At 38.3% G+C, this 24137-nt stretch overlaps 2 protein-coding genes across 3 annotated transcripts in view; both read left to right on the top strand.

Moving 5' to 3' along the window:
• Positions 1 to 24137, top strand: part of LOC137249168 (zinc finger protein 595-like) — a 139457-nt gene that overhangs the window by 28361 nt on the left and 86959 nt on the right. The gene's annotated exons all lie outside the window — the stretch shown is intronic.
• On the top strand, positions 4147 to 7232 carry LOC137247544 (uncharacterized). The gene is made up of 2 exons (XM_067778531.1): positions 4147 to 4462; positions 4604 to 7232. Exons 1-2 carry the CDS (start codon positions 4147 to 4149, stop codon positions 6709 to 6711), a joined length of 2424 nt encoding a protein of 807 aa, XP_067634632.1. The 3' UTR covers positions 6712 to 7232.

Here is a 24137-nt window from a genome sequence, read left to right as displayed (position 1 = left end):
TTCAGACGTTACCGCTGCATCATTAACATCAGCCTTTCAATCAAACATTGCAAGAGCAACAACAACAAAAGCTACAAATACAAAACAATTAAAGCCATTGCACAATACATTGTCTAATTTCATCAATCAATTTTAAAGCCATTGCACAATACATTGTACAATTTCATCAATCAATTTTAAAGCCATTGCACAATACATTGTCTAAATTCATCAATCAATTTTAAAACCATTGCGACAAATATTTGGTGAGCTGTATCTAGTATTAATATTATTTATATGTATCTGTATATGTATCAAAATAGATTAATAATTTGGGTTTTGTAAACGCTCCTTTCCGAACATTTTTTATTGATTTGGATAATGAAAATTATCAAAATGACTTACCAAATCCATATGTGAATCAAAATAAAAACAATTGCTATCGTACATCATCATCGTTCAGAGGCAGAGATTTCAAACGTTAAAATACAACAAAAGCAATATGGAATAACTTAAAGGAACAGCAGCAGCAACTACAACAACTACAGTAGAAAGGCGGAACACAACAACAACAAATGTAATAGAAACAACAGCTCGCCCGTGAGTACAGAGAACGTGTGGGAAGGCTCTTAGGAAATTTGTTACGAAGTTTTGGGTCTTCTGGACAAACACCTTATTTCAAAATCAGTAAAAATATACAATTGCGACAACTATCAACAACAAATAAAGGAATTTGGTGAGCTGTATCTAACATTTAGTTTATTTAAATTTATATTATTTATATGTATATGTATATGTATCAAAATAGATTAAACATTTTTGTTTTGTAAACGCTCCTTTCCGGACATTTTTTATTTCTTCCTATAATATAATTTTTGTAATTATTTTTATTAACAATATTTCATTCACCACCAAATATTACACATAAGTACATCTACACCACCAAATCAAGTTGTTACCGCCATAATTAACACTTAATGTGAACATGATATTAGTTGAACTCATTTGTAATATTAAACCTTGTACTTATTTAATGCAGGCTTGGAAACCCTAAAAGTCTATCTTCTCTCAGGCAACTCTGAACGAATGTCATATTCGGGCAAGAGTTGGTAATTGTCATCGTTACTTGATAAAAACAGAGAAGAGAGGGAAGATAAATTAAAATTTTTAAAGCCTGCTGCGCTATTAATTATATTGTCAATTAATAAATAATAACGTGAAATTTAGCTTGCTTGAAAACAATATTCTTTCTCTTACTCCGTGAACAATTCTTTAAAAATTTTAATAGAGATTGGAGATTATTACTTGGATTAGCTATACCGACAAATCTTCGGTAACGCACGTGCCACCAAAACTTTGAGAGAAAAAGCGGCAACGACGAAGGCATTCGCAAGAATAAAATCCATCAAAATCAACAGCATCCGCATTTAAAAGCGTACATTTTGTTTGCGAATCGATCCATTTGCGATTTGACGCTTATAAACGCGTGTTCGCATTTCAGGAGTCTCAACTCAATATACTTCATCATCAAGCATGTGCATTTGCAATGTCTGCGGAAAAAAGGCAGATGCTAGTGGTACTGAGGATTGGGTGCAGTGCGACAGCTGCGAACTATGGTTCCATTTCGGATGTGCTGGAGTAGACGCTAGCGTGCAAGACCGCGACTGGAGTTGTGCTTCCTGTACTCAGGCACCTAGTGTGGGCGCACCACACACTTCTGCAAACGCAATGCAGCCAGCAACTACAACAATAACAACATCGGCTGCTACACCAGCACCAGCGACCACATCGGTTAATGCCAACCTCGAAAATCAGAGCGATACTAGCTCACTAAAATTAACCGCAGTACCACGCAATGCTATGAACGAACCTGGTGATCAACAAAGGCTCATGCTGGCCATGCTCGAAGAGCGAAGAGCCGCCGAGGAACGATTTATAGAACAAAAATATAACATACTTTCACAGATGAACAACGCTGGTTTATCAACGTCGAATTTTTTATCATCGATGCAACATGCATCAAACAATGGGCCATCAAGTGCTCAAATAGCTGCAAGGCAAGCCATCCCCAAAGACTTACCAACGTTCAGTGGTGACCCGGAAGAGTGGCCGATGTTTATAAGTACATTCGACCACAGCACATCTGTCGCTGGGTTTTCAGATGTCGAAAACATGCTCCGGCTACAAAGGTGTCTAAAAGGGCGGGCACGTGATTTGGTGAAAGATAAACTTCTCTTGCCGGCGATGGTTCCGGATGTCATAAACACATTAAAAATGTTTTTTGGTAGGCCAGAACATATCTTGGAGAGGATGATCGACAAGGTACGAAAACTTCCTGGTCCGAAGGATAAACTTGAGTCACTTATAGAATTTGCACTCGCGGTGCGTAACATCTGCGCGACAATGGAGACGTGCAAACTCGAAGCACATCTAAACAACCCCATGCTGGTAAAAGAACTTGTAGACAAATTGCCAAATCACCACAAGCTCAACTGGGCGATGTATCCTCGCGACAATGTTTCACCATCCATCAAGGTATTCAGCGATTGGTTGTATCGTATGGCCGAAGCGGCATCAACAGTTGTGTCACCAGCGTTTATGTACAAAACGGGCTCAATAAATACGCACAGTAGCAACGACAGCTGCGGATCAAAGACTCAGTCTAAAGAGGTTCAAAGCAACGTTATCGAGTCTCAACCAAAGCAGACCACGAAATGTATTGCGTGCGGCGCATCGGACCATTCCGCTGCGCACTGTACACAGTTTCAAAACGCATCGGAAAAAGAAAGGTGGAACATGGTGAAGGCCAATAAGGCTTGTTATACGTGTCTCAAAAGTCACCGCAAAAGTTGTTTTTCAAAAAGGAAGTGCGGCGTAAATGGCTGTATGTTAAAACATCACCCGTTGCTTCACAGCGATCGTACACAAAAATCTGAAAACAAGACCAATGATCAAGCAGTTGTAAGTACGCATCAGAGCGGCAAGCATAGTACACAATACTTTCGTATTATGCCAGTAAATCTACATTCAGCTGGAAAGACTGTCGAAGTGTTTGCATTTTTTGACGAAGGGTCTTCCGTAACGCTTATAGACGAGTCGATGTTCCGAGAACTCGGTGTTAAAGGGGTTCCAGCGCCGATATGTTTGCAATGGACCAGCAATACTACGCGTAATGAAAATAATTCAGTGCGAGCGTCGATTCAAATTTCCGCACTAAATAGTAGTAAGCTGTATTGGCTCAATGACGTGCATACGGTTGAAAACATCGCTTTGCCCAAGCAATCCATGAACGCAGAAGTGCTTCAATCTAAGTATTCGCACCTAAGAGGTATTCCTCTTCCGTCATATTCGGACATTCGACCGATGCTGCTCATCGGCACCGATAATTGGAAAATTGCTGTTCCGCGTAAAATACGCGAAGGCAAGCGAAGCGAACCTATCGCATCAAAATGTTTGTTGGGATGGTGCGTTCAAGGCACTTCGAATGCAGCGAGCTACGTGACGATGCGTCACTGTGATTGTGGGTGGCAAGAGCTCAACGACGTCGTTAAAGACAGTTTTAATCTGGACGCAGTAAAACCACACAATCTGCAGTCTAATGATGATAAGAAGGCTATGGAAATTCTAGACCGAACTTGCACAAAAACAGATGGACGTTTTAAAATTGGCCTTTTGTGGCGCAACGAAAACGAGTCGCTACCCGAAAGCCACACGAACGCATTCAACCGTCTTACATGTTTAAAAACAAAAATCAGTCGACAGCCAGAAATGTATGATAAAATCAACGATCAAATAGACAATCTAATTCGAAAGGGATATGCGCTACAACTATCAGAAAACGAAATGGCAGTTAAGCCTGACCGCACTTGGTATTTACCAATATTTATAGCTCTTAATCCCAACAAACCAAATAAGGTGCGACTTGTGTGGGACGCTGCCGCAAAGTCTCATGGCAAATCATTAAATGATTTTTTGCTAACCGGGCCGGATTTACTAAAACCACTTGTCGAGGTACTTCTAGCATTCAGAGTTGGTCAGGTGGCCGTGTGCGGTGACATCGCGTAGATGTTTCACAGAATCAACATCCGCGATGAAGACATGCACGCCCAACGGTTCATGTGGTACGATAAGTCGAACAACCAAACAAAGGTGTACGTTATGCGAGCAATGACTTTCGGCATAAGTTGCGGGCCCTGTATCGCCCATTATGTCCGAAATAAAAATGCAGAGGAGTATCGCAACATATATCCACGCGCATATGAAGCCATCAACAATGCGCATTATGTCGACGATTACATTGACACGGCAGACGACGACGAGGCAGCCTTGGAGGTAGCGGAACAAGTCCGTAAAGTCCATCTAGCCGGCGGATTCGAAATACGTAATTGGGCATCAAATTCAGTAGTTGTTCTAGCAAAGCTACTTGGCGGCAATCCAGGCGTGCAAACATCAGTCCAGTTTGGAGATACCGAAAAAATACTAGGTATGTATTGGGAACCACAGTCTGACGTTTTTAAATTTATTCTCAGGTTCACCCGACTGCGTCGAGATCTGTTCACACAGGACGTAGTTCCAACTAAAAGGGAAGTACTCCAAGTACTGATGTCGGTTTTCGATCCCTTAGGGCTGTTAGCACGCTATACAGTGGGGCTAAAAATATTGATCCAACGAGTCTGGCGAGCAAATATTGGGTGGGATGAAGAACTTCCCGAGACACTATACGAAGACTGGTTAAAATGGAGGCAACTTTTACCACTGATTGAAGCGGTGGAAATTCCGAGATGCTACTCACGTAATCTGAAATTCGCTACCGACGTCGGCATTCATACGTTCGTTGATGCCAGCGAACATGCCTATGCTGCAGTTTGGTATGTGAGGGTACGCCAAGGAGACGACGTCGACGTGACATTGATAGCGGCAAAAAGTAAAGTCGCTCCATTAAAACCAATCTCTATTCCTCGTTTGGAACTGCAAGCCGCCGTAGTGGGAGTACGCTTGACGCAAAAGGTAATAAAAATACGTGGGCTTGAACACCGAAACACCACGTATTGGTCAGATTCCAAAACCGTACTGCAATGGCTTAATATGGACCCACGCAGCTTTCAGCAATTTGTAATGCATCGCGTCGGGGAGATCCTAGAGAGTTCCGATATGCATAGCGAGGTATTAGATACCACCGAGCTTCGAAAGCGAGTATGCGTAAACTACAAAGTTGCACCAATAGCTCTCAATGTTGAGTATTTTTCAAAGTGGCGCAATCTATATAGAGCAGTTGCGACCTTCATCTTGTACATATTCAAGTTAAAATCCAGACGAGTAAGGCGCATCATGCCAAAAGAAGTTACACCAGATATGATTGAGATCGCCGAAAATATTCTGTTCAAACAAGCACAAGCTGAAATTTACTCATCGGAAATTAATGTACTGTATGCGGGTCACGCGCTGAACAAGCAAAGCAAATTATATCAGCTTAACGCTTATGTGGACGACAAAGGTATTCTGCGCATACGAAGCAGATTAGATTCAATTAACGAGCACACGGATACCATCGTACTGCCGAGAGAAAGCTACATAACGTTTTTGATCGTTAGAGATTACCACGAAAAGAACCATCATATGGCACACGAAACAGTCATTAATAATGTTAAAGGCAAATATTGTATTCCGCGTCTACGAGTATTGTACAATAAAATACGAAAATCTTGCCAAAGGTGCAAAATTAACAACGCCTTACCAGAACCTCCACAAATGTCGCCGATACCAGCTGCAAGATTAGCCAGTTTTACTAGACCCTTCACATTCACAGGCGTCGATTATTTTGGTCCAGTACTTGTCAACGTAGGGAGACATAAGGAGAAAAGATGGGGAGTGCTTTATACTTGCTTGACACTCCGGGCAGTACATTTTGAAATCGCTCATAGTCTCGATACAAACTCTTGTATTATGGCTCTTAGAAACTTCATGGCACGTCGTGGTACTCCAGCGGAGATCTTTTCCGATAACGGCACCAATTTTAAAGCGACAGAGAAACTCGTCCGAGAAAAACTGATCACGCTTGACTTCGATCGAATTACAGCGAAATATGACCGTATTAAGTGGCGCTTCAATCCACCAGGCGCACCCCACATGGGAGGCGCGTGGGAACGTCTCGTACGAACAACTAAGAACATTTTGCGAAGCATATGCCCCTCATACTCTTTTAATGACGAAAGCTTGCGATGCGCACTGATGGAAGTAGAATTCATCATAAACTCGAGACCGCTTACTTTCGTTAGTCTTGAGTCGTCGGATGATATTGCTCTCACACCGAACCACATGTTATTGGGGTCGGCAGATGGTCATAAACCCGCGTTCAGCGACGGTATGGACCTAAGGCAACGGTGGCACAAAACGCAGCTCTTTGCAGACGTCTTTTGGCAACGTTGGGTGAAGGAGTATACGCCGATACTGACCATGCGAGCCAAGTGGTTGAAAAAAGCTACACCCATAGTAATCGATGATGTGGTTATTGTAATCGACGAAACTCTCCCTCGTAACTTATGGCCGAAAGGAAGAGTAATCAGCACCATAGTAGCCAAAGACGGACAAGTTCGGCGAGTGACGGTAAAGACCCCTCTAGGGATAATGGAGCGACCAGCGACGAAGATAGCCAAGTTAGATGTCGGTAATAGCTTAGTAAGCACCGGGGCTACTTACGAGGGGGGGAATGTTACCGCCATAATTAACACTTAATGTGAACATGATATTAGTTGAACTCATTTGTAATATTAAACCTTGTACTTATTTAATGCAGGCTTGGAAACCCTAAAAGTCTATCTTCTCTCAGGCAACTCTGAACGAATGTCATATTCGGGCAAGAGTTGGTAATTGTCATCGTTACTTGATAAAAACAGAGAAGAGAGGGAAGATAAATTAAAATTTTTAAAGCCTGCTGCGCTATTAATTATATTGTCAATTAATAAATAATAACGTGAAATTTAGCTTGCTTGAAAACAATATTCTTTCTCTTACTCCGTGAACAATTCTTTAAAAATTTTAATAGAGATTGGAGATTATTACTTGGATTAGCTATACCGACAAATCTTCGGTAACGCACGTGCCACCAAAACTTTGAGAGAAAAAGCGGCAACGACGAAGGCATTCGCAAGAATAAAATCCATCAAAATCAACAGCATCCGCATTTAAAAGCGTACATTTTGTTTGCGAATCGATCCATTTGCGATTTGACGCTTATAAACGCGTGTTCGCATTTCAGGAGTCTCAACTCAATATACTTCATCATCAAGCATGTGCATTTGCAATGTCTGCGGAAAAAAGGCAGATGCTAGTGGTACTGAGGATTGGGTGCAGTGCGACAGCTGCGAACTATGGTTCCATTTCGGATGTGCTGGAGTAGACGCTAGCGTGCAAGACCGCGACTGGAGTTGTGCTTCCTGTACTCAGGCACCTAGTGTGGGCGCACCACACACTTCTGCAAACGCAATGCAGCCAGCAACTACAACAATAACAACATCGGCTGCTACACCAGCACCAGCGACCACATCGGTTAATGCCAACCTCGAAAATCAGAGCGATACTAGCTCACTAAAATTAACCGCAGTACCACGCAATGCTATGAACGAACCTGGTGATCAACAAAGGCTCATGCTGGCCATGCTCGAAGAGCGAAGAGCCGCCGAGGAACGATTTATAGAACAAAAATATAACATACTTTCACAGATGAACAACGCTGGTTTATCAACGTCGAATTTTTTATCATCGATGCAACATGCATCAAACAATGGGCCATCAAGTGCTCAAATAGCTGCAAGGCAAGCCATCCCCAAAGACTTACCAACGTTCAGTGGTGACCCGGAAGAGTGGCCGATGTTTATAAGTACATTCGACCACAGCACATCTGTCGCTGGGTTTTCAGATGTCGAAAACATGCTCCGGCTACAAAGGTGTCTAAAAGGGCGGGCACGTGATTTGGTGAAAGATAAACTTCTCTTGCCGGCGATGGTTCCGGATGTCATAAACACATTAAAAATGTTTTTTGGTAGGCCAGAACATATCTTGGAGAGGATGATCGACAAGGTACGAAAACTTCCTGGTCCGAAGGATAAACTTGAGTCACTTATAGAATTTGCACTCGCGGTGCGTAACATCTGCGCGACAATGGAGACGTGCAAACTCGAAGCACATCTAAACAACCCCATGCTGGTAAAAGAACTTGTAGACAAATTGCCAAATCACCACAAGCTCAACTGGGCGATGTATCCTCGCGACAATGTTTCACCATCCATCAAGGTATTCAGCGATTGGTTGTATCGTATGGCCGAAGCGGCATCAACAGTTGTGTCACCAGCGTTTATGTACAAAACGGGCTCAATAAATACGCACAGTAGCAACGACAGCTGCGGATCAAAGACTCAGTCTAAAGAGGTTCAAAGCAACGTTATCGAGTCTCAACCAAAGCAGACCACGAAATGTATTGCGTGCGGCGCATCGGACCATTCCGCTGCGCACTGTACACAGTTTCAAAACGCATCGGAAAAAGAAAGGTGGAACATGGTGAAGGCCAATAAGGCTTGTTATACGTGTCTCAAAAGTCACCGCAAAAGTTGTTTTTCAAAAAGGAAGTGCGGCGTAAATGGCTGTATGTTAAAACATCACCCGTTGCTTCACAGCGATCGTACACAAAAATCTGAAAACAAGACCAATGATCAAGCAGTTGTAAGTACGCATCAGAGCGGCAAGCATAGTACACAATACTTTCGTATTATGCCAGTAAATCTACATTCAGCTGGAAAGACTGTCGAAGTGTTTGCATTTTTTGACGAAGGGTCTTCCGTAACGCTTATAGACGAGTCGATGTTCCGAGAACTCGGTGTTAAAGGGGTTCCAGCGCCGATATGTTTGCAATGGACCAGCAATACTACGCGTAATGAAAATAATTCAGTGCGAGCGTCGATTCAAATTTCCGCACTAAATAGTAGTAAGCTGTATTGGCTCAATGACGTGCATACGGTTGAAAACATCGCTTTGCCCAAGCAATCCATGAACGCAGAAGTGCTTCAATCTAAGTATTCGCACCTAAGAGGTATTCCTCTTCCGTCATATTCGGACATTCGACCGATGCTGCTCATCGGCACCGATAATTGGAAAATTGCTGTTCCGCGTAAAATACGCGAAGGCAAGCGAAGCGAACCTATCGCATCAAAATGTTTGTTGGGATGGTGCGTTCAAGGCACTTCGAATGCAGCGAGCTACGTGACGATGCATCACTGTGATTGTGGGTGGCAAGAGCTCAACGACGTCGTTAAAGACAGTTTTAATCTGGACGCAGTAAAACCACACAATCTGCAGTCTAATGATGATAAGAAGGCTATGGAAATTCTAGACCGAACTTGCACAAAAACAGATGGACGTTTTAAAATTGGCCTTTTGTGGCGCAACGAAAACGAGTCGCTACCCGAAAGCCACACGAACGCATTCAACCGTCTTACATGTTTAAAAACAAAAATCAGTCGACAGCCAGAAATGTATGATAAAATCAACGATCAAATAGACAATCTAATTCGAAAGGGATATGCGCTACAACTATCAGAAAACGAAATGGCAGTTAAGCCTGACCGCACTTGGTATTTACCAATATTTATAGCTCTTAATCCCAACAAACCAAATAAGGTGCGACTTGTTTGGGACGCTGCCGCAAAGTCTCATGGCAAATCATTAAATGATTTTTTGCTAACCGGGCCGGATTTACTAAAACCACTTGTCGAGGTACTTCTAGCATTCAGAGTTGGTCAGGTGGCCGTGTGCGGTGACATCGCGGAGATGTTTCACAGAATCAACATCCGCGATGAAGACATGCACGCCCAACGGTTCATGTGGTACGATAAGTCGAACAACCAAACAAAGGTGTACGTTATGCGAGCAATGACTTTCGGCATAAGTTGCGGGCCCTGTATCGCCCATTATGTCCGAAATAAAAATGCAGAGGAGTATCGCAACATATATCCACGCGCATATGAAGCCATCAACAATGCGCATTATGTCGACGATTACATTGACACGGCAGACGACGACGAGGCAGCCTTGGAGGTAGCGGAACAAGTCCGTAAAGTCCATCTAGCCGGCGGATTCGAAATACGTAATTGGGCATCAAATTCAGTAGTTGTTCTAGCAAAGCTACTTGGCGGCAACCCAGGCGTGCAAACATCAGTCCAGTTTGGAGATACCGAAAAAATACTAGGTATGTATTGGGAACCACAGTCTGACGTTTTTAAATTTATTCTCAGGTTCACCCGACTGCGTCGAGATCTGTTCACACAGGACGTAGTTCCAACTAAAAGGGAAGTACTCCAAGTACTGATGTCGGTTTTCGATCCCTTAGGGCTGTTAGCACGCTATACAGTGGGGCTAAAAATATTGATCCAACGAGTCTGGCGAGCAAATATTGGGTGGGATGAAGAACTTCCCGAGACACTATACGAAGACTGGTTAAAATGGAGGCAACTTTTACCACTGATTGAAGCGGTGGAAATTCCGAGATGCTACTCACGTAATCTGAAATTCGCTACCGACGTCGGCATTCATACGTTCGTTGATGCCAGCGAACATGCCTATGCTGCAGTTTGCTATGTGAGGGTACGCCAAGGAGACGACGTCGACGTGACATTAATAGCGGCAAAAAGTAAAGTCGCTCCATTAAAACCAATCTCTATTCCTCGTTTGGAACTGCAAGCCGCCGTAGTGGGAGTACGCTTGACGCAAAAGGTAATAAAAATACGTGGGCTTGAACACCGAAACACCACGTATTGGTCAGATTCCAAAACCGTACTGCAATGGCTTAATATGGACCCACGCAGCTTTCAGCAATTTGTAATGCATCGCGTCGGGGAGATCCTAGAGAGTTCCGATATGCATAGCGAGGTATTAGATACCACCGAGCTTCGAAAGCGAGTATGCGTAAACTACAAAGTTGCACCAATAGCTCTCAATGTTGAGTATTTTTCAAAGTGGCGCAATCTATATAGAGCAGTTGCGACCTTCATCTTGTACATATTCAAGTTAAAATCCAGACGAGTAAGGCGCATCATGCCAAAACAAAAGAAGTTACACCAGATATGATTGAGATCGCCGAAAATATTCTGTTCAAACAAGCACAAGCTGAAATTTACTCATCGGAAATTAATGTACTGTATGCGGGTCACGCGCTGAACAAGCAAAGCAAATTATATCAGCTTAACGCTTATGTGGACGACAAAGGTATTCTGCGCATACGAAGCAGATTAGATTCAATTAACGAGCACACGGATACCATCGTACTGCCGAGAGAAAGCTACATAACGTTTTTGATCGTTAGAGATTACCACGAAAAGAACCATCATATGGCACACGAAACAGTCATTAATAATGTTAAAGGCAAATATTGTATTCCGCGTCTACGAGTATTGTACAATAAAATACGAAAATCTTGCCAAAGGTGCAAAATTAACAACGCCTTACCAGAACCTCCACAAATGTCGCCGATACCAGCTGCAAGATTAGCCAGTTTTACTAGACCCTTCACATTCACAGGCGTCGATTATTTTGGTCCAGTACTTGTCAACGTAGGGAGACATAAGGAGAAAAGATGGGGAGTGCTTTATACTTGCTTGACACTCCGGGCAGTACATTTTGAAATCGCTCATAGTCTCGATACAAACTCTTGTATTATGGCTCTTAGAAACTTCATGGCACGTCGTGGTACTCCAGCGGAGATCTTTTCCGATAACGGCACCAATTTTAAAGCGACAGAGAAACTCGTCCGAGAAAAACTGATCACGCTTGACTTCGATCGAATTACAGCGAAATATGACCGTATTAAGTGGCGCTTCAATCCACCAGGCGCACCCCACATGGGAGGCGCGTGGGAACGTCTCGTACGAACAACTAAGAACATTTTGCGAAGCATATGCCCCTCATACTCTTTTAATGACGAAAGCTTGCGATGCGCACTGATGGAAGTAGAATTCATCATAAACTCGAGACCGCTTACTTTCGTTAGTCTTGAGTCGTCGGATGATATTGCTCTCACACCGAACCACATGTTATTGGGGTCGGCAGATGGTCATAAACCCGCGTTCAGCGACGGTATGGACCTAAGGCAACGGTGGCACAAAACGCAGCTCTTTGCAGACGTCTTTTGGCAACGTTGGGTGAAGGAGTATACGCCGATACTGACCATGCGAGCCAAGTGGTTGAAAAAAGCTACACCCATAGTAATCGATGATGTGGTTATTGTAATCGACGAAACTCTCCCTCGTAACTTATGGCCGAAAGGAAGAGTAATCAGCACCATAGTAGCCAAAGACGGACAAGTTCGGCGAGTGACGGTAAAGACCCCTCTAGGGATAATGGAGCGACCAGCGACGAAGAAAGCCAAGTTAGATGTCGGTAATAGCTTAGTAAGCACCGGGGCTACTTACGAGGGGGGGAATGTTACCGCCATAATTAACACTTAATGTGAACATGATATTAGTTGAACTCATTTGTAATATTAAACCTTGTACTTATTTAATGCAGGCTTGGAAACCCTAAAAGTCTATCTTCTCTCAGGCAACTCTGAACGAATGTCATATTCGGGCAAGAGTTGGTAATTGTCATCGTTACTTGATAAAAACAGAGAAGAGAGGGAAGATAAATTAAAATTTTTAAAGCCTGCTGCGCTATTAATTATATTGTCAATTAATAAATAATAACGTGAAATTTAGCTTGCTTGAAAACAATATTCTTTCTCTTACTCCGTGAACACAAGTAAACGATTCGCTTATTGATTTGGATAATGAAAATTATCAAAATGATTTACCAAATCCATATGCGAATCAAAATAACGAAATTTTTGCTACATCGATAAAACTTCCCCAATTTTGGACTAATTGCCCTGAAGCATGGTTCATCCATGCTGAAATGCAATTTAGTCGAAAGAACATTACTCAGGAAGGGACAAAATATGAATATGTCATAACTGCACTTCCACAGGATGTAATTATGACAATTCTTGATTTTATTCAAAATCCTCCTGAAAATGGCAAATTTTCTGCATTAAAGAAAATTTTAATTGAACGGCACTCATTAAGTGAGAATGCCAAATTAGATCGAGTGTTATCCGATTCAGAAATGGGAGATCGTAAACCTTCTGAGTTTTATCGGTCTCTAGTGCTATTCTCTGGAAACAATTTTAGCAAAGAAATTCTTAAAAAGCTTTGGATAAGGAAGTTGCCCAAAAATTTAAGTATTATTCTTACTAGTTCGAATTTGAATGAAATAAGTGAATTAGTTAAATTAGCCGATAATATTTGGGAAGTTTATAATAAATATGAAATAGCCTCAGTTAGTAATTTTCCAAATTCTAAAAGCGAAAATGCAATTATTTCAAATTTGGTTCAAACAACTAACATGATGTGCAAAAATTTTGAAAAATTGTCATTAGAGATCAGTGAAATTAAAAATCAGATGAGTCAAAATTATTCAAGGTCCCGATCTTTTAGTAGGAATCGTTTTAGAAGTCCTTCTAGATATCGATCAAAGTCTCGTGACAACCCAAATTGCCCCGGTAGGTATCATTATAAGTTTGGTAATCAGGCTTTGAAGTGCGAACAACCATGCGCTTTTAAAAATAATAGTTCGTCAAACTAAAGTTATCCGTTGTTACGGCGACAAACAATGGACATTTAGACACCTTTACACGTCGCTTATTTATTTTTGACAAAACAAACAAACTTAATTTTTTAATAGATAGTGAAGCAGAAATTTCAGTGCTTCCGGTTTCAAAATCTTCAAGTTCGAAAAAGTCATCAGATATTATTTTAACTGCAGCTAACGGTTTAACGATTTCGACATACGGTAAACAACTTTTAAATATTAATTTAGGACTGCGTCGCGAATTTCCGTTCACGTTTTCAATAGCGGATATAGCTAAACCAATTATCGGTGCTGATTTTTTGTGTAAACATGGTCTCTTAGTTGATGTTAAACGCAAATGCTTAGTAGATCCGATAACAAGTCTTTCAGTTAACACAATTTCATGTGTTTGTAATGTTTCCTTCTGTCCTTCCGCTCGGCCGTTAACACGATAACTTGAGCAAAAATCGATATATGTAATAGTATACTAAACTCAGTTCACGTACTTATCTGAACTCACTTTGTATTGGTATAAAAAATGGCCGAAGTCCGACTATGACCACGCCCACTTTTTCGATATCGAAAATTACCAAAAACGAAAAAAATGCCATAATTCTATACCAAATACAAAAAAGGGATGAAACATGGTATTTGGATCGGTTTATTGACGCAAAATATAACTTTAGAAAAAAACTTTGTAAAATGGGTGTGACACCTACCATATTAAGTAGAATGAAATGAAAAAGTTCTGCAAAACCCTTGAAATCTTGGCAGGAATACTGTTCGTCGTATTATATATATAAATAAATTAGCGGTATCCAACAGATGATGTTCTGGGTCACCCTGGTCCACATTTTGGTCGATATCTGGAAAACGCCTTCACATATACAACTACCACCACTAATTTTTCAAAGTCTCATTAATACCTTTAATTTGATACCCATATCGTACAAACACATTCTAGGGTCACCCCTGGTCCACTTTTATGGCGATATATCGAAAAGGCGTCCACCTATAGAACTGAGCCCCACGCCCTTTTAAAATACTCATTAACACCTTTCGTTTGATACCTATATTGTACAAACGCATTCTAGAGTCACCCCTGGTCCACCTTTATGCCGATATCCCGAAAAGGCGACCACCTATACAACTACCACCACTCCCTTTTAAAACCCTCATTAATACCTTTAATTTGATACCCATATTGTACAAACATTCTAGAGTCACCCCTGGTCCACCTTAATGGCGATATCTCGAAAAGGCGCCCACCTATAGAACTAAACCCCACGCCCTTTTGAAATACTCATTAACACCTTTCGTTTCATACCCATATTGTACAAACGCATTTTAGAGTCACCCCTGGTCCACCTTTATGGCGATATCTCGAAAAGGCGTCCACGTATAGAACTAAGCCCCACGCCCTTTTAAAATACTCGTTAACACCTTTCGTTTGATACTCATATTGTACAAACGCATTCTAGAGTCACCCCTGGTCCACCTTTATGGCGATATCTCGAAAAGGCGTCCCCTATAGAATTAAGGCCCACTCCCTTTTAAAATACTCATTAACACCTTTCATTTGATACCCATATCGTACAAACAAATTCTAGAGTCACCCCTGCTCCACCTTTATGGCGATATCTCGAAAAGGCGTCCACCTATAGAACTAAGGCCCACGCCCTTTTAAAATACTCATTAACAACTTTCATTTGATACCCATATCGTACAAACAAATTCTAGAGTCAGCCCTGGTCCACCTTTATGGCGATATCCCTAAATGGCGTCCACCTATAGAACCATAGCCCTCTTAAAATGCTCTTTAATACCATCCATTTGATACACATTGTAGGGTTATATTTATATTCAACTTTAAATGTACCTACTTTAAATAAATTGAATTTTTTTGTTCTTGTTAATTTTTATTTTTCAATTGTAAAATATTGTCTTTCAAAAATATTCATTCGGTTGAAATATTTAAAAACGTTTTGTAACATACTTTTAGGAGCGGTTAAATAAAAATATTTTATAAAAATAAATAGTGTTTATTATTAAATAGTGATTTATATATTAAATACCACATTGGCGATCTAGCCAGCCAAACATAAAAACCGTCCTTCAAAAACAACGAATCAAATTTTAATTCTTGAATGCTGTGTGAAATAATAACGCCACCAGTTGATGTTCAGCAAAAATCGATTTATTCTCTTCCTAGTTATATATTATGCGAGTGGAAACCATATTGACTTCCGAAAACGATACCATAGTTCTGTTTACTATATCCAACTTATTACGTTTTTATCAGCAAATTCTTAAACAAATTGTTAAAGGTGGTGCACTTGAACAAACTTTAATTGATTTACAAAAGACCAGTGAAGAGATTTATTTAAATTCACTTTCAAATAAAGTGCGTAACATCTTGCAACGTCCAGCTCTAACTCACTAAAAGTTTTGTAATTCGTACCTTTAAACTAGTGTGAAGTGTCCTCACTACTCGAAGAATTATCTGAAAAACAAGTTGAAAATATATACCAAATATATCGTGAACATCACAAGAGCCCTCTCTAACGCGTATTTGACGTAGACGTGGTGGTCCAAAAACTAGATTCACTTCTATAAAATTAGTTTATTTTCAACTGCACGACGTCGTCTTCGTCGTATTTTTGGATTGTCATTATTTCAGACGTTACCGCTGCATCATTAACATCAGCCTTTCAATCAAACATTGCAATAGCAACAACAACAAAAGCTACAAATACAAAACAATTAAAGCCATTGCACAATACATTGTCTAATTTCATCAATCAATTTTAAAGCCATTGCACAATACATTGTACAATTTCATCAATCAATTTTAAAGCCATTGCACAATACATTGTTTAAATTCATCAATCAATTTTAAAACCATTGCGACAAATATTTGGTGAGCTGTATCTAGTATTAATATTATTTATATGTATCAAAATAGATTAATAATTTGGGTTTTGTAAACGCTCCTTTCCGAACATTTTTTATTGATTTGGATAATGAAAATTATCAAAATGATTTACCAAATCCATATGTGAATCAAAATAAAAACAATTGCTATCGTACATCATCATCGTTCAGAGGCAGAGATTTCAAACGTTAAAATACAACAAAAGCAATATGGAATAACTTAAAGGAACAGCAGCAGCAACTACAACAACTACAATAGAAAGCCGGAACACACAACAACAACAAATGTAATAGAAACAACAGCTCGCCCGTGAGTACAGAGAACGTGTGGGAAGGCTCTTAGGAAATTTGTTACGAAGTTTTGGGTCTTCTGGACAAACACCTTATTTCAAAATCAGTAAAAATATACAATTGCGACAACTATCAACAACAAATAAAGGAATTTGGTGAGCTGTATCTAACATTTAGTTTATTTAAATTTATATTATTTATATGTATATGTATCGAAATAGATTAAACATTTTTGTTTTGTAAACGCTCCTTTCCGGACATTTTTTATTTCTTCCTATAATATAATTTTTGTAATTATTTTTATTAACAATATTTCATTCACCACCAAATATTACACATAAGTACATCTACACCACCAAATCAAGTAAACGATTCGCTTATTGATTTGGATAATGAAAATTATCAAAATGATTTACCAAATCCATATGCGAATCAAAATAACGAAATTTTTGCTACATCGATAAAACTTCCCCAATTTTGGACTATTGCCCTGAAGCATGGTTCATCCATGCTGAAATGCAATTTAGTCGAAAGAACATTACTCAGGAGGGGACAAAATATGAATATGTCATAACTGCACTTCCACAGGATGTAATTATGACAATTCTTGATTTTATTCAAAATCCTCCTGAAAATGACAAATTTTCTGCATTAAAGAAAATTTTAATTGAACGGCACTCATTAAGTGAGAATGCCAAATTAGATCGAGTGTTATCCGATTCAGAAATGGGAGATCGTAAACCTTCTGAGTTTTATCGGTCTCTAGTGCTATTCTCTGGAAACAATTTTAGCAAAGAAATTCTTAAAAAGCTTTGGATAAGGAAGTTGCCCAAAAATTTAAGTATTATTCTTACTAGTTCGAATTTGAATGAAATAAGTGAATTAGTTAAATTAGCCGATAATATTTGGGAAGTTTATAATAAATATGAAATAGCCTCAGTTAGTAATTTTCCAAATTCTAAAAGCGAAAATGCAATTATTTCAAATTTGGTTCAAACAACTAACATGATGTGCAAAAATTTTGAAAAATTTTCATTAGAGATCAGTGAAATTAAAAATCAGATTAGTCAAAATTATTCAAGGTCCCGATCTTTTAGTAGGAATCGTTTTAGAAGTCCTTCTAGATATCGATCAAAGTCTCGTGACAACCCAAATTGGCTCTGTAGGTATCATTATAAGTTTGGTAATCAGGCTTTGAAGTGCGAACAACCATGCGCTTTTAAAAATAATAGTTCGTCAAACTAAAGTTATCCGTTGTTACGGCGACAAACAATGGACATTTAGACACCTTTACACGTCGCTTATTTATTTTTGACAAAACAAACAAACTTAATTTTTTAATAGATAGTGGAGCAGAAATTTCAGTGCTTCCGGTTTCAAAATCTTCAAGTTCGAAAAAGTCATCAGATATTATTTTAACTGCAGCTAACGGTTCAACGATTTCGACATACGGTAAAAAACTTTTAAATATTAATTTAGGACTGCGTCGCGAATTTCCGTTCACGTTTTTAATAGCGGATATAGCTAAACCAATTATCGGTGCTGATTTTTTGTGTAAACATGGTCTCTTAGTTGATGTTAAACGCAAATGCTTAGTAGATCCGATAACAAGTCTTTCAGTTAACACAATTTCATGTGTTTGTAATGTTTCGCTACCAAAAGTTTTCGCTGTTGATAACAAATTTACAAAGTTACTAAAAGAATTTCCTTCTTTATTTTCTGAACCAGATTATTCACAACCAGTTAGACATACAACAGTTCACAGATTAGTCACTGAAGGAAATTTGCCATTTTCTAAACCAAGACGTTTAGACCCCATTAAATTCAAAGTAGCTAAAACTGAATTCGATTTTTTAGTAAAGACAGGGATATGTAGACCTTCTAATTCAGCAGTAGCATCTCCTTTACATCTTGTACCCAAGAAGGAGTTAAATGACTGGCGTCCTTGTGGAGATTTTAGAAGATTAAATGTCGTAACAGTTCCTGATCGTTATCCTTTGCCCCATGTTCATGACTTCAACATGAATCTAAGAAATAAGAAAATATTTTCAAAATTAGTAGCTGGTAAGAGCTTATCACCAAATTCCAATGGCAGAAGAGGATATCTATAAAACTGCAATCACTACGCCTTTTGGCATGTTTGAATTTGTACGAATGCCTTTCGGGCTTAGGAACTCAGCGCAAACTTTTCAACGATTTATTAATGAAGTAGTTAATGATTTAGACTTTGTTTTTACATATATTGATGATCTCTTAGTGGCAAGCGAAAATGAGGAACAACATTTCAAAGATCTTCGCGTACTATTTCAGCGCCTAACGGAGTACGGTTTAAATATAAAACCAAGTAAATGTACTTTTGGTGTAACAAATGTTGACTTTTTAGGACATAATATTTCTGAAACGGGAATTAGACCCTCAGAAGAAAAAGTTTTAGCCATTCGAAATTTTGATCGTCCAAAATCTATTAAGCAGGCACAAAAATTTATTGGTATGGTTAATTATTACCATCGATATATACCAAAATTAGCAGAGTTTACGACAGTTATCTATGATTTAATTAATAGAACAAATAAGAAGCGAGACAAGATTTTAATTTGGGACGCATCTAATAAAGCTTTCGAATGCATTGAAGAAAAGTTTGCATCTGCGATATTGTTAAATCATTTTAACAAAGATGCAAAACTTTCTTTAAATGTAGATGCATCCAATACGGCAATAGGTGGTGTCATACATCAAACGTTTAATAATAAGTCAGGACCACTTGCATTCTTTTCAAAGAAACTGTCTCCATCCGAAATTAAATATAGTGCATTTGATAGGGAACTATTAGCTATTTATTTGAACATTAAACATTTTCGTTACCTTCTAGAAGGACGTGAATTTACAGTTTTCACAGATCACAAGCCTCTTTTATTTGCTTTAAATTCAAAAACAGAACGCAGTCCAAGACAGACTAGTCATATGGAATTCATTGCTCAGTTTACGAATGACATTAGGTATATTAAAGGACAAGAAAATGTTGTAGCTGATACATTATCTCGTGCGTTTGAAGTAGAAGTGATTAATAATTCGGACATTAATTTAAAAATTTTACAAAGTGAACAACAACAAGACAGTGAATAAGCAAACTTACCTCAGAGCAAACATTTTTAAATTTGAAACTAATAAAAATTCCTGTTCTTAACTTTAATATATGGTGCGAAGTGTCAGGAGAAAATCCTAGGCCTTTCATTCCAAACAATTTAAGAAAAATAATATTTGATATGTTACATGGGATTTCACATCCTGGTAGTAGAGCTACACGTCGTTTGATAGTTAAGAAATATTTTTGGCCTAAAATGAATAAAGATATTAATACTTGGTCTAAAGAATGTATAAGTTGTCAAAAATCGAAAGTACATCGTCATACAAAATCTCCAGTTATTAAAATTCCAATTCCAAAATCTAGATTTGAACACATTCACTTAGATATTGTTGGACCCTTACCTGTTTCAAAAGGATATCGTTACATATTAACTATAATTGATAGATTTACACGTTGGCCAGAGGCATTCTCACTAAGAGATATTTCTGCAGTTACGGTTGTAAATAAATTTTTTAAAGAATATATTTCACGTTTTGGAGTTCCATTAGAAATAACAACAGATCAGGGATCTCCATTTACTTCAAACTTGTTTTCAGAATTAACGAAACTTCTTGGAAGTCATCAAATAACAACTTCTCCTTATCATCCCCAAGCTAATGGAATGATAGAACGTTTTCATAGACAGCTTAAATCTTCAATAATGGCTAGGAATGGATCAAAATTATTCAAGGTCCCGATCTTTTAGTAGGAATCGTTTTAGAAGTCCTTCTAGATATCGATCAAAGTCTCGTGACAACCCAAATTGGCTCTGTAGGTATCATTATAAGTTTGGTAATCAGGCTTTGAAGTGCGAACAACCATGCGCTTTTAAAAATAATAGTTCGTCAAACTAAAGTTATCCGTTGTTACGGCGACAAACAATGGACATTTAGACACCTTTACACGTCGCTTATTTATTTTTGACAAAACAAACTTAATTTTTTAATAGATAGTGGAGCAGAAATTTCAGTGCTTCCGGTTTCAAAATCTTCAAGTTCGAAAAAGTCATCAGATATTATTTTAACTGCAGCTAACGGTTCAACGATTTCGACATACGGTAAAAAACTTTTAAATATTAATTTAGGACTGCGTCGCGAATTTCCGTTCACGTTTTTAATAGCGGTTATAGCTAAACCAATTATCGGTGCTGATTTTTTGTGTAAACATGGTCTCTTAGTTGATGTTAAACGCAAATGCTTAGTAGATCCGATAACAAGTCTTTCAGTTAACACAATTTCATGTGTTTGTAATGTTTCGCTACCAAAAGGATATCGTTACATATTAACTATAATTGATAGATTTACACGTTGGCCAGAGGCATTCGCACTAAGAGATATTTCTGCAGTTACGGTTGTAAATAAATTTTTTAAAGAATATATTTCACGTTTTGGAGTTCCATTAGAAATAACAACAGATCAGGGATCTCCATTTACTTCAAACTTGTTTTCAGAATTAACGAAACTTCTTGGAAGTCATCAAATAACAACTTCTCCTTATCATCCGCAAGCTAATGGAATGATAGAACGTTTTCATAGACAGCTTAAATCTTCAATAATGGCTAGGAATGGATCCAGAGATTCGTATGAAGAGTTACCAATAGTACTTATGGGTTTGCGATCGATTTTTAAAGAAGATATTTCAGCAACACCGGCTGAAATGGTTTATGGACAAAATTTAAGATTACCTGGTGAATTATTTGTTTCAACTACAGAGAATATAACTTCAACGGATGTTTTAAGTAGTTTGCGTGAACATTTTAAAAATTTTAAATCAAATTTAGAACATCATCAAAATTCTAGTGGTATTTTTGTTTTAAAAGATTTAAAAGATTGTCATTTTGTTTTTGTACGTGTAATAAACAAACATTCCTTGCAACATCCGTATGAAGGTCCTTATAGAGTTATTGAAAAAGATATTAAAAACTTTAAAATTGAAATAAACAATGAAATTAAATCTATTCCTATTGATCGTTTAAAACCAGCAATGATTGATAAAATACAGATACCTAACACAAAAACAAAAAAGAAAGTTACTTTTAATTTATTTAACATTAAATCTCCGGAAGGGGGAGTATTTTAGGGTTATATTTATATTCAACTTTAAATGTACCTACTTTAAATAAATTGCATTTTTTTGTTCTTGTTAATTTTTATTTTTCAATTGTAAAATATTGTAACGAATCTGCCGCAAATCCTCTTATTTGCAATCCTCTGCTAAGTTCGAATCACTAAACTGTTGAATAAATAACTCCAATATTGAATGATGGAAAATGGCCTTTATTAAGTACTTCACAATAACACTTATACTTTGCTACTCGCTGGCTTAATAACCAAACTGATTGATAACTCAAATGAAACTCTACTATTGGCCGCCAGATCGCGTGCTTAATCAAACTGATTGATAGCTCAACTCAAACTGAATTACTTCTTACTCGCCTGCCCCGCTTTTATAGTTTACGCTGCATACTTCTAGGCTCTTCCATTTCCAGAACTTACCAACTATATTCGTGTGTGTATAGTTCTCATATAGTTTCTACTTGTTTACAATTGTCTACTTTTTAGCGCTTCTCAGATGTACATATGTGAGTTTGTAGTTTACAGTCTCCCGCACACACATAAGCGTATAAGTAAATTCATCTGTGTGTGACATCTCATCTCTCGCTGCCTTGTATGTAAATGTTGCTCGTCGGAATGTGTACATATGTGTAGACGCAATTATTGATTCGTTTATGTAGATACATAATGATTGAATTATTGATGTGAATTCACGTCACTGCTTAGCATCGGCCTGGAGATGGCAGCACTCCTTAGTTTTGCTAATATTCGTAACAATATTGTCTTTCAAAAATATTCATTCGGTTGAAATATTTAAAAACGTTTTGTAACATACTTTTAGGAGCGGTTAAATAAAAATATTTTATAAAAATAAATAGTGTTTATTATTAAATAGTGATTTATATATTAAATACCACACACATGTCATACAAACACATTCCAGGGTTACCCTTGGTTCATTTTCCTACATGGTGATTTTCCCTTACTTTGTCTCCATAGCTCTCAACTGAGTATGTAATGTTCGGTTACACCCGAACTTAGCCTTCCTTACTTGTTTCGATTATTTTTGATTTTTTTATGATTTTTTTTTTTTTTGATTTTTTTGATTATTTTTCCGCTTTGTTGAGAGAAAAATTCTCGTTTGTTGGATGCACGGGATAATTTCTACATACAAGTACATTTTAGGATGCAATAGTAAATCGTAAGCATTTATCGAGGCGAGTATATACATGCATTATATAGGGCGTATGGTATATGGGCATTGATCTAAACATATTCTCCGGTAAGTATACACACATCTGCATATTTTACGACGCTCATTTTATAAAATAATGTGGGATCGAAAACGGCGGTTTTTCTAATTGCCCAGACAATATGTCCAAAAGCTTCCATTTAGCAACGATCCTTTATGGTTTCGTCCTTAAGTCTAGCTAATTTTGTTATATCCAAAATAAATATATCCACTATTTTGGATTACGTTATGGCTATGCACTGATTATTTTCTACATAAAAGTATATTGGCTGTGTCTGCTGCCGCGCTCACTCTCAATTTTTAGTTTACCTTAAACTGCCCACACCCACGCATCGTTTCGTGACCGCAATCGTTCGATCGTTTTTATACATGATTCAATCACAAGAGGTTTGCTCGACAGACAAATTTTTTGACAATTGCAGCCATTTTGCTCCCAAATCGAATTAACATCCATTAACTGTGTTGTTTCTTTGCAATTTTTCGAAAAATATTAGTAGCAGAAATAGGAAGCAATCAGTTTACAAATACCCGATAAGTACTAAACTGCATAATTCCTTAGAACATTTACAGCCTCATTCTGTTTGGCGAACGATACGAACACAGGAACGATAATCCTTTTGGAGACGATATCGTCAAACAGAATGAGGCAGTTATTTTAATTTTATGATGAATTTATTAACTATGCCATGATCTATTAGTGTGGCTGAACATAGGTTTTATGACGTACGGACACCAAGGAATCGTGCACTTTCGTAAACCTATGAACATACGAACCCTAAACCACTTAAAAATTCATCGATCAACGTCAAAAACTCAACTAGTAAATTGATTCACGTAAAAATGTCATTAGTAA

The sequence above is a fragment of the Eurosta solidaginis genome, chromosome 4 (assembly GCF_040869045.1).
Source record: "Eurosta solidaginis isolate ZX-2024a chromosome 4, ASM4086904v1, whole genome shotgun sequence".
NCBI classification, from domain to species: domain Eukaryota; kingdom Metazoa; phylum Arthropoda; class Insecta; order Diptera; family Tephritidae; genus Eurosta; species Eurosta solidaginis.
Note: the sequence above shows the minus strand (reverse complement) of the source record. Positions and strands in the feature narration are given on the sequence as shown.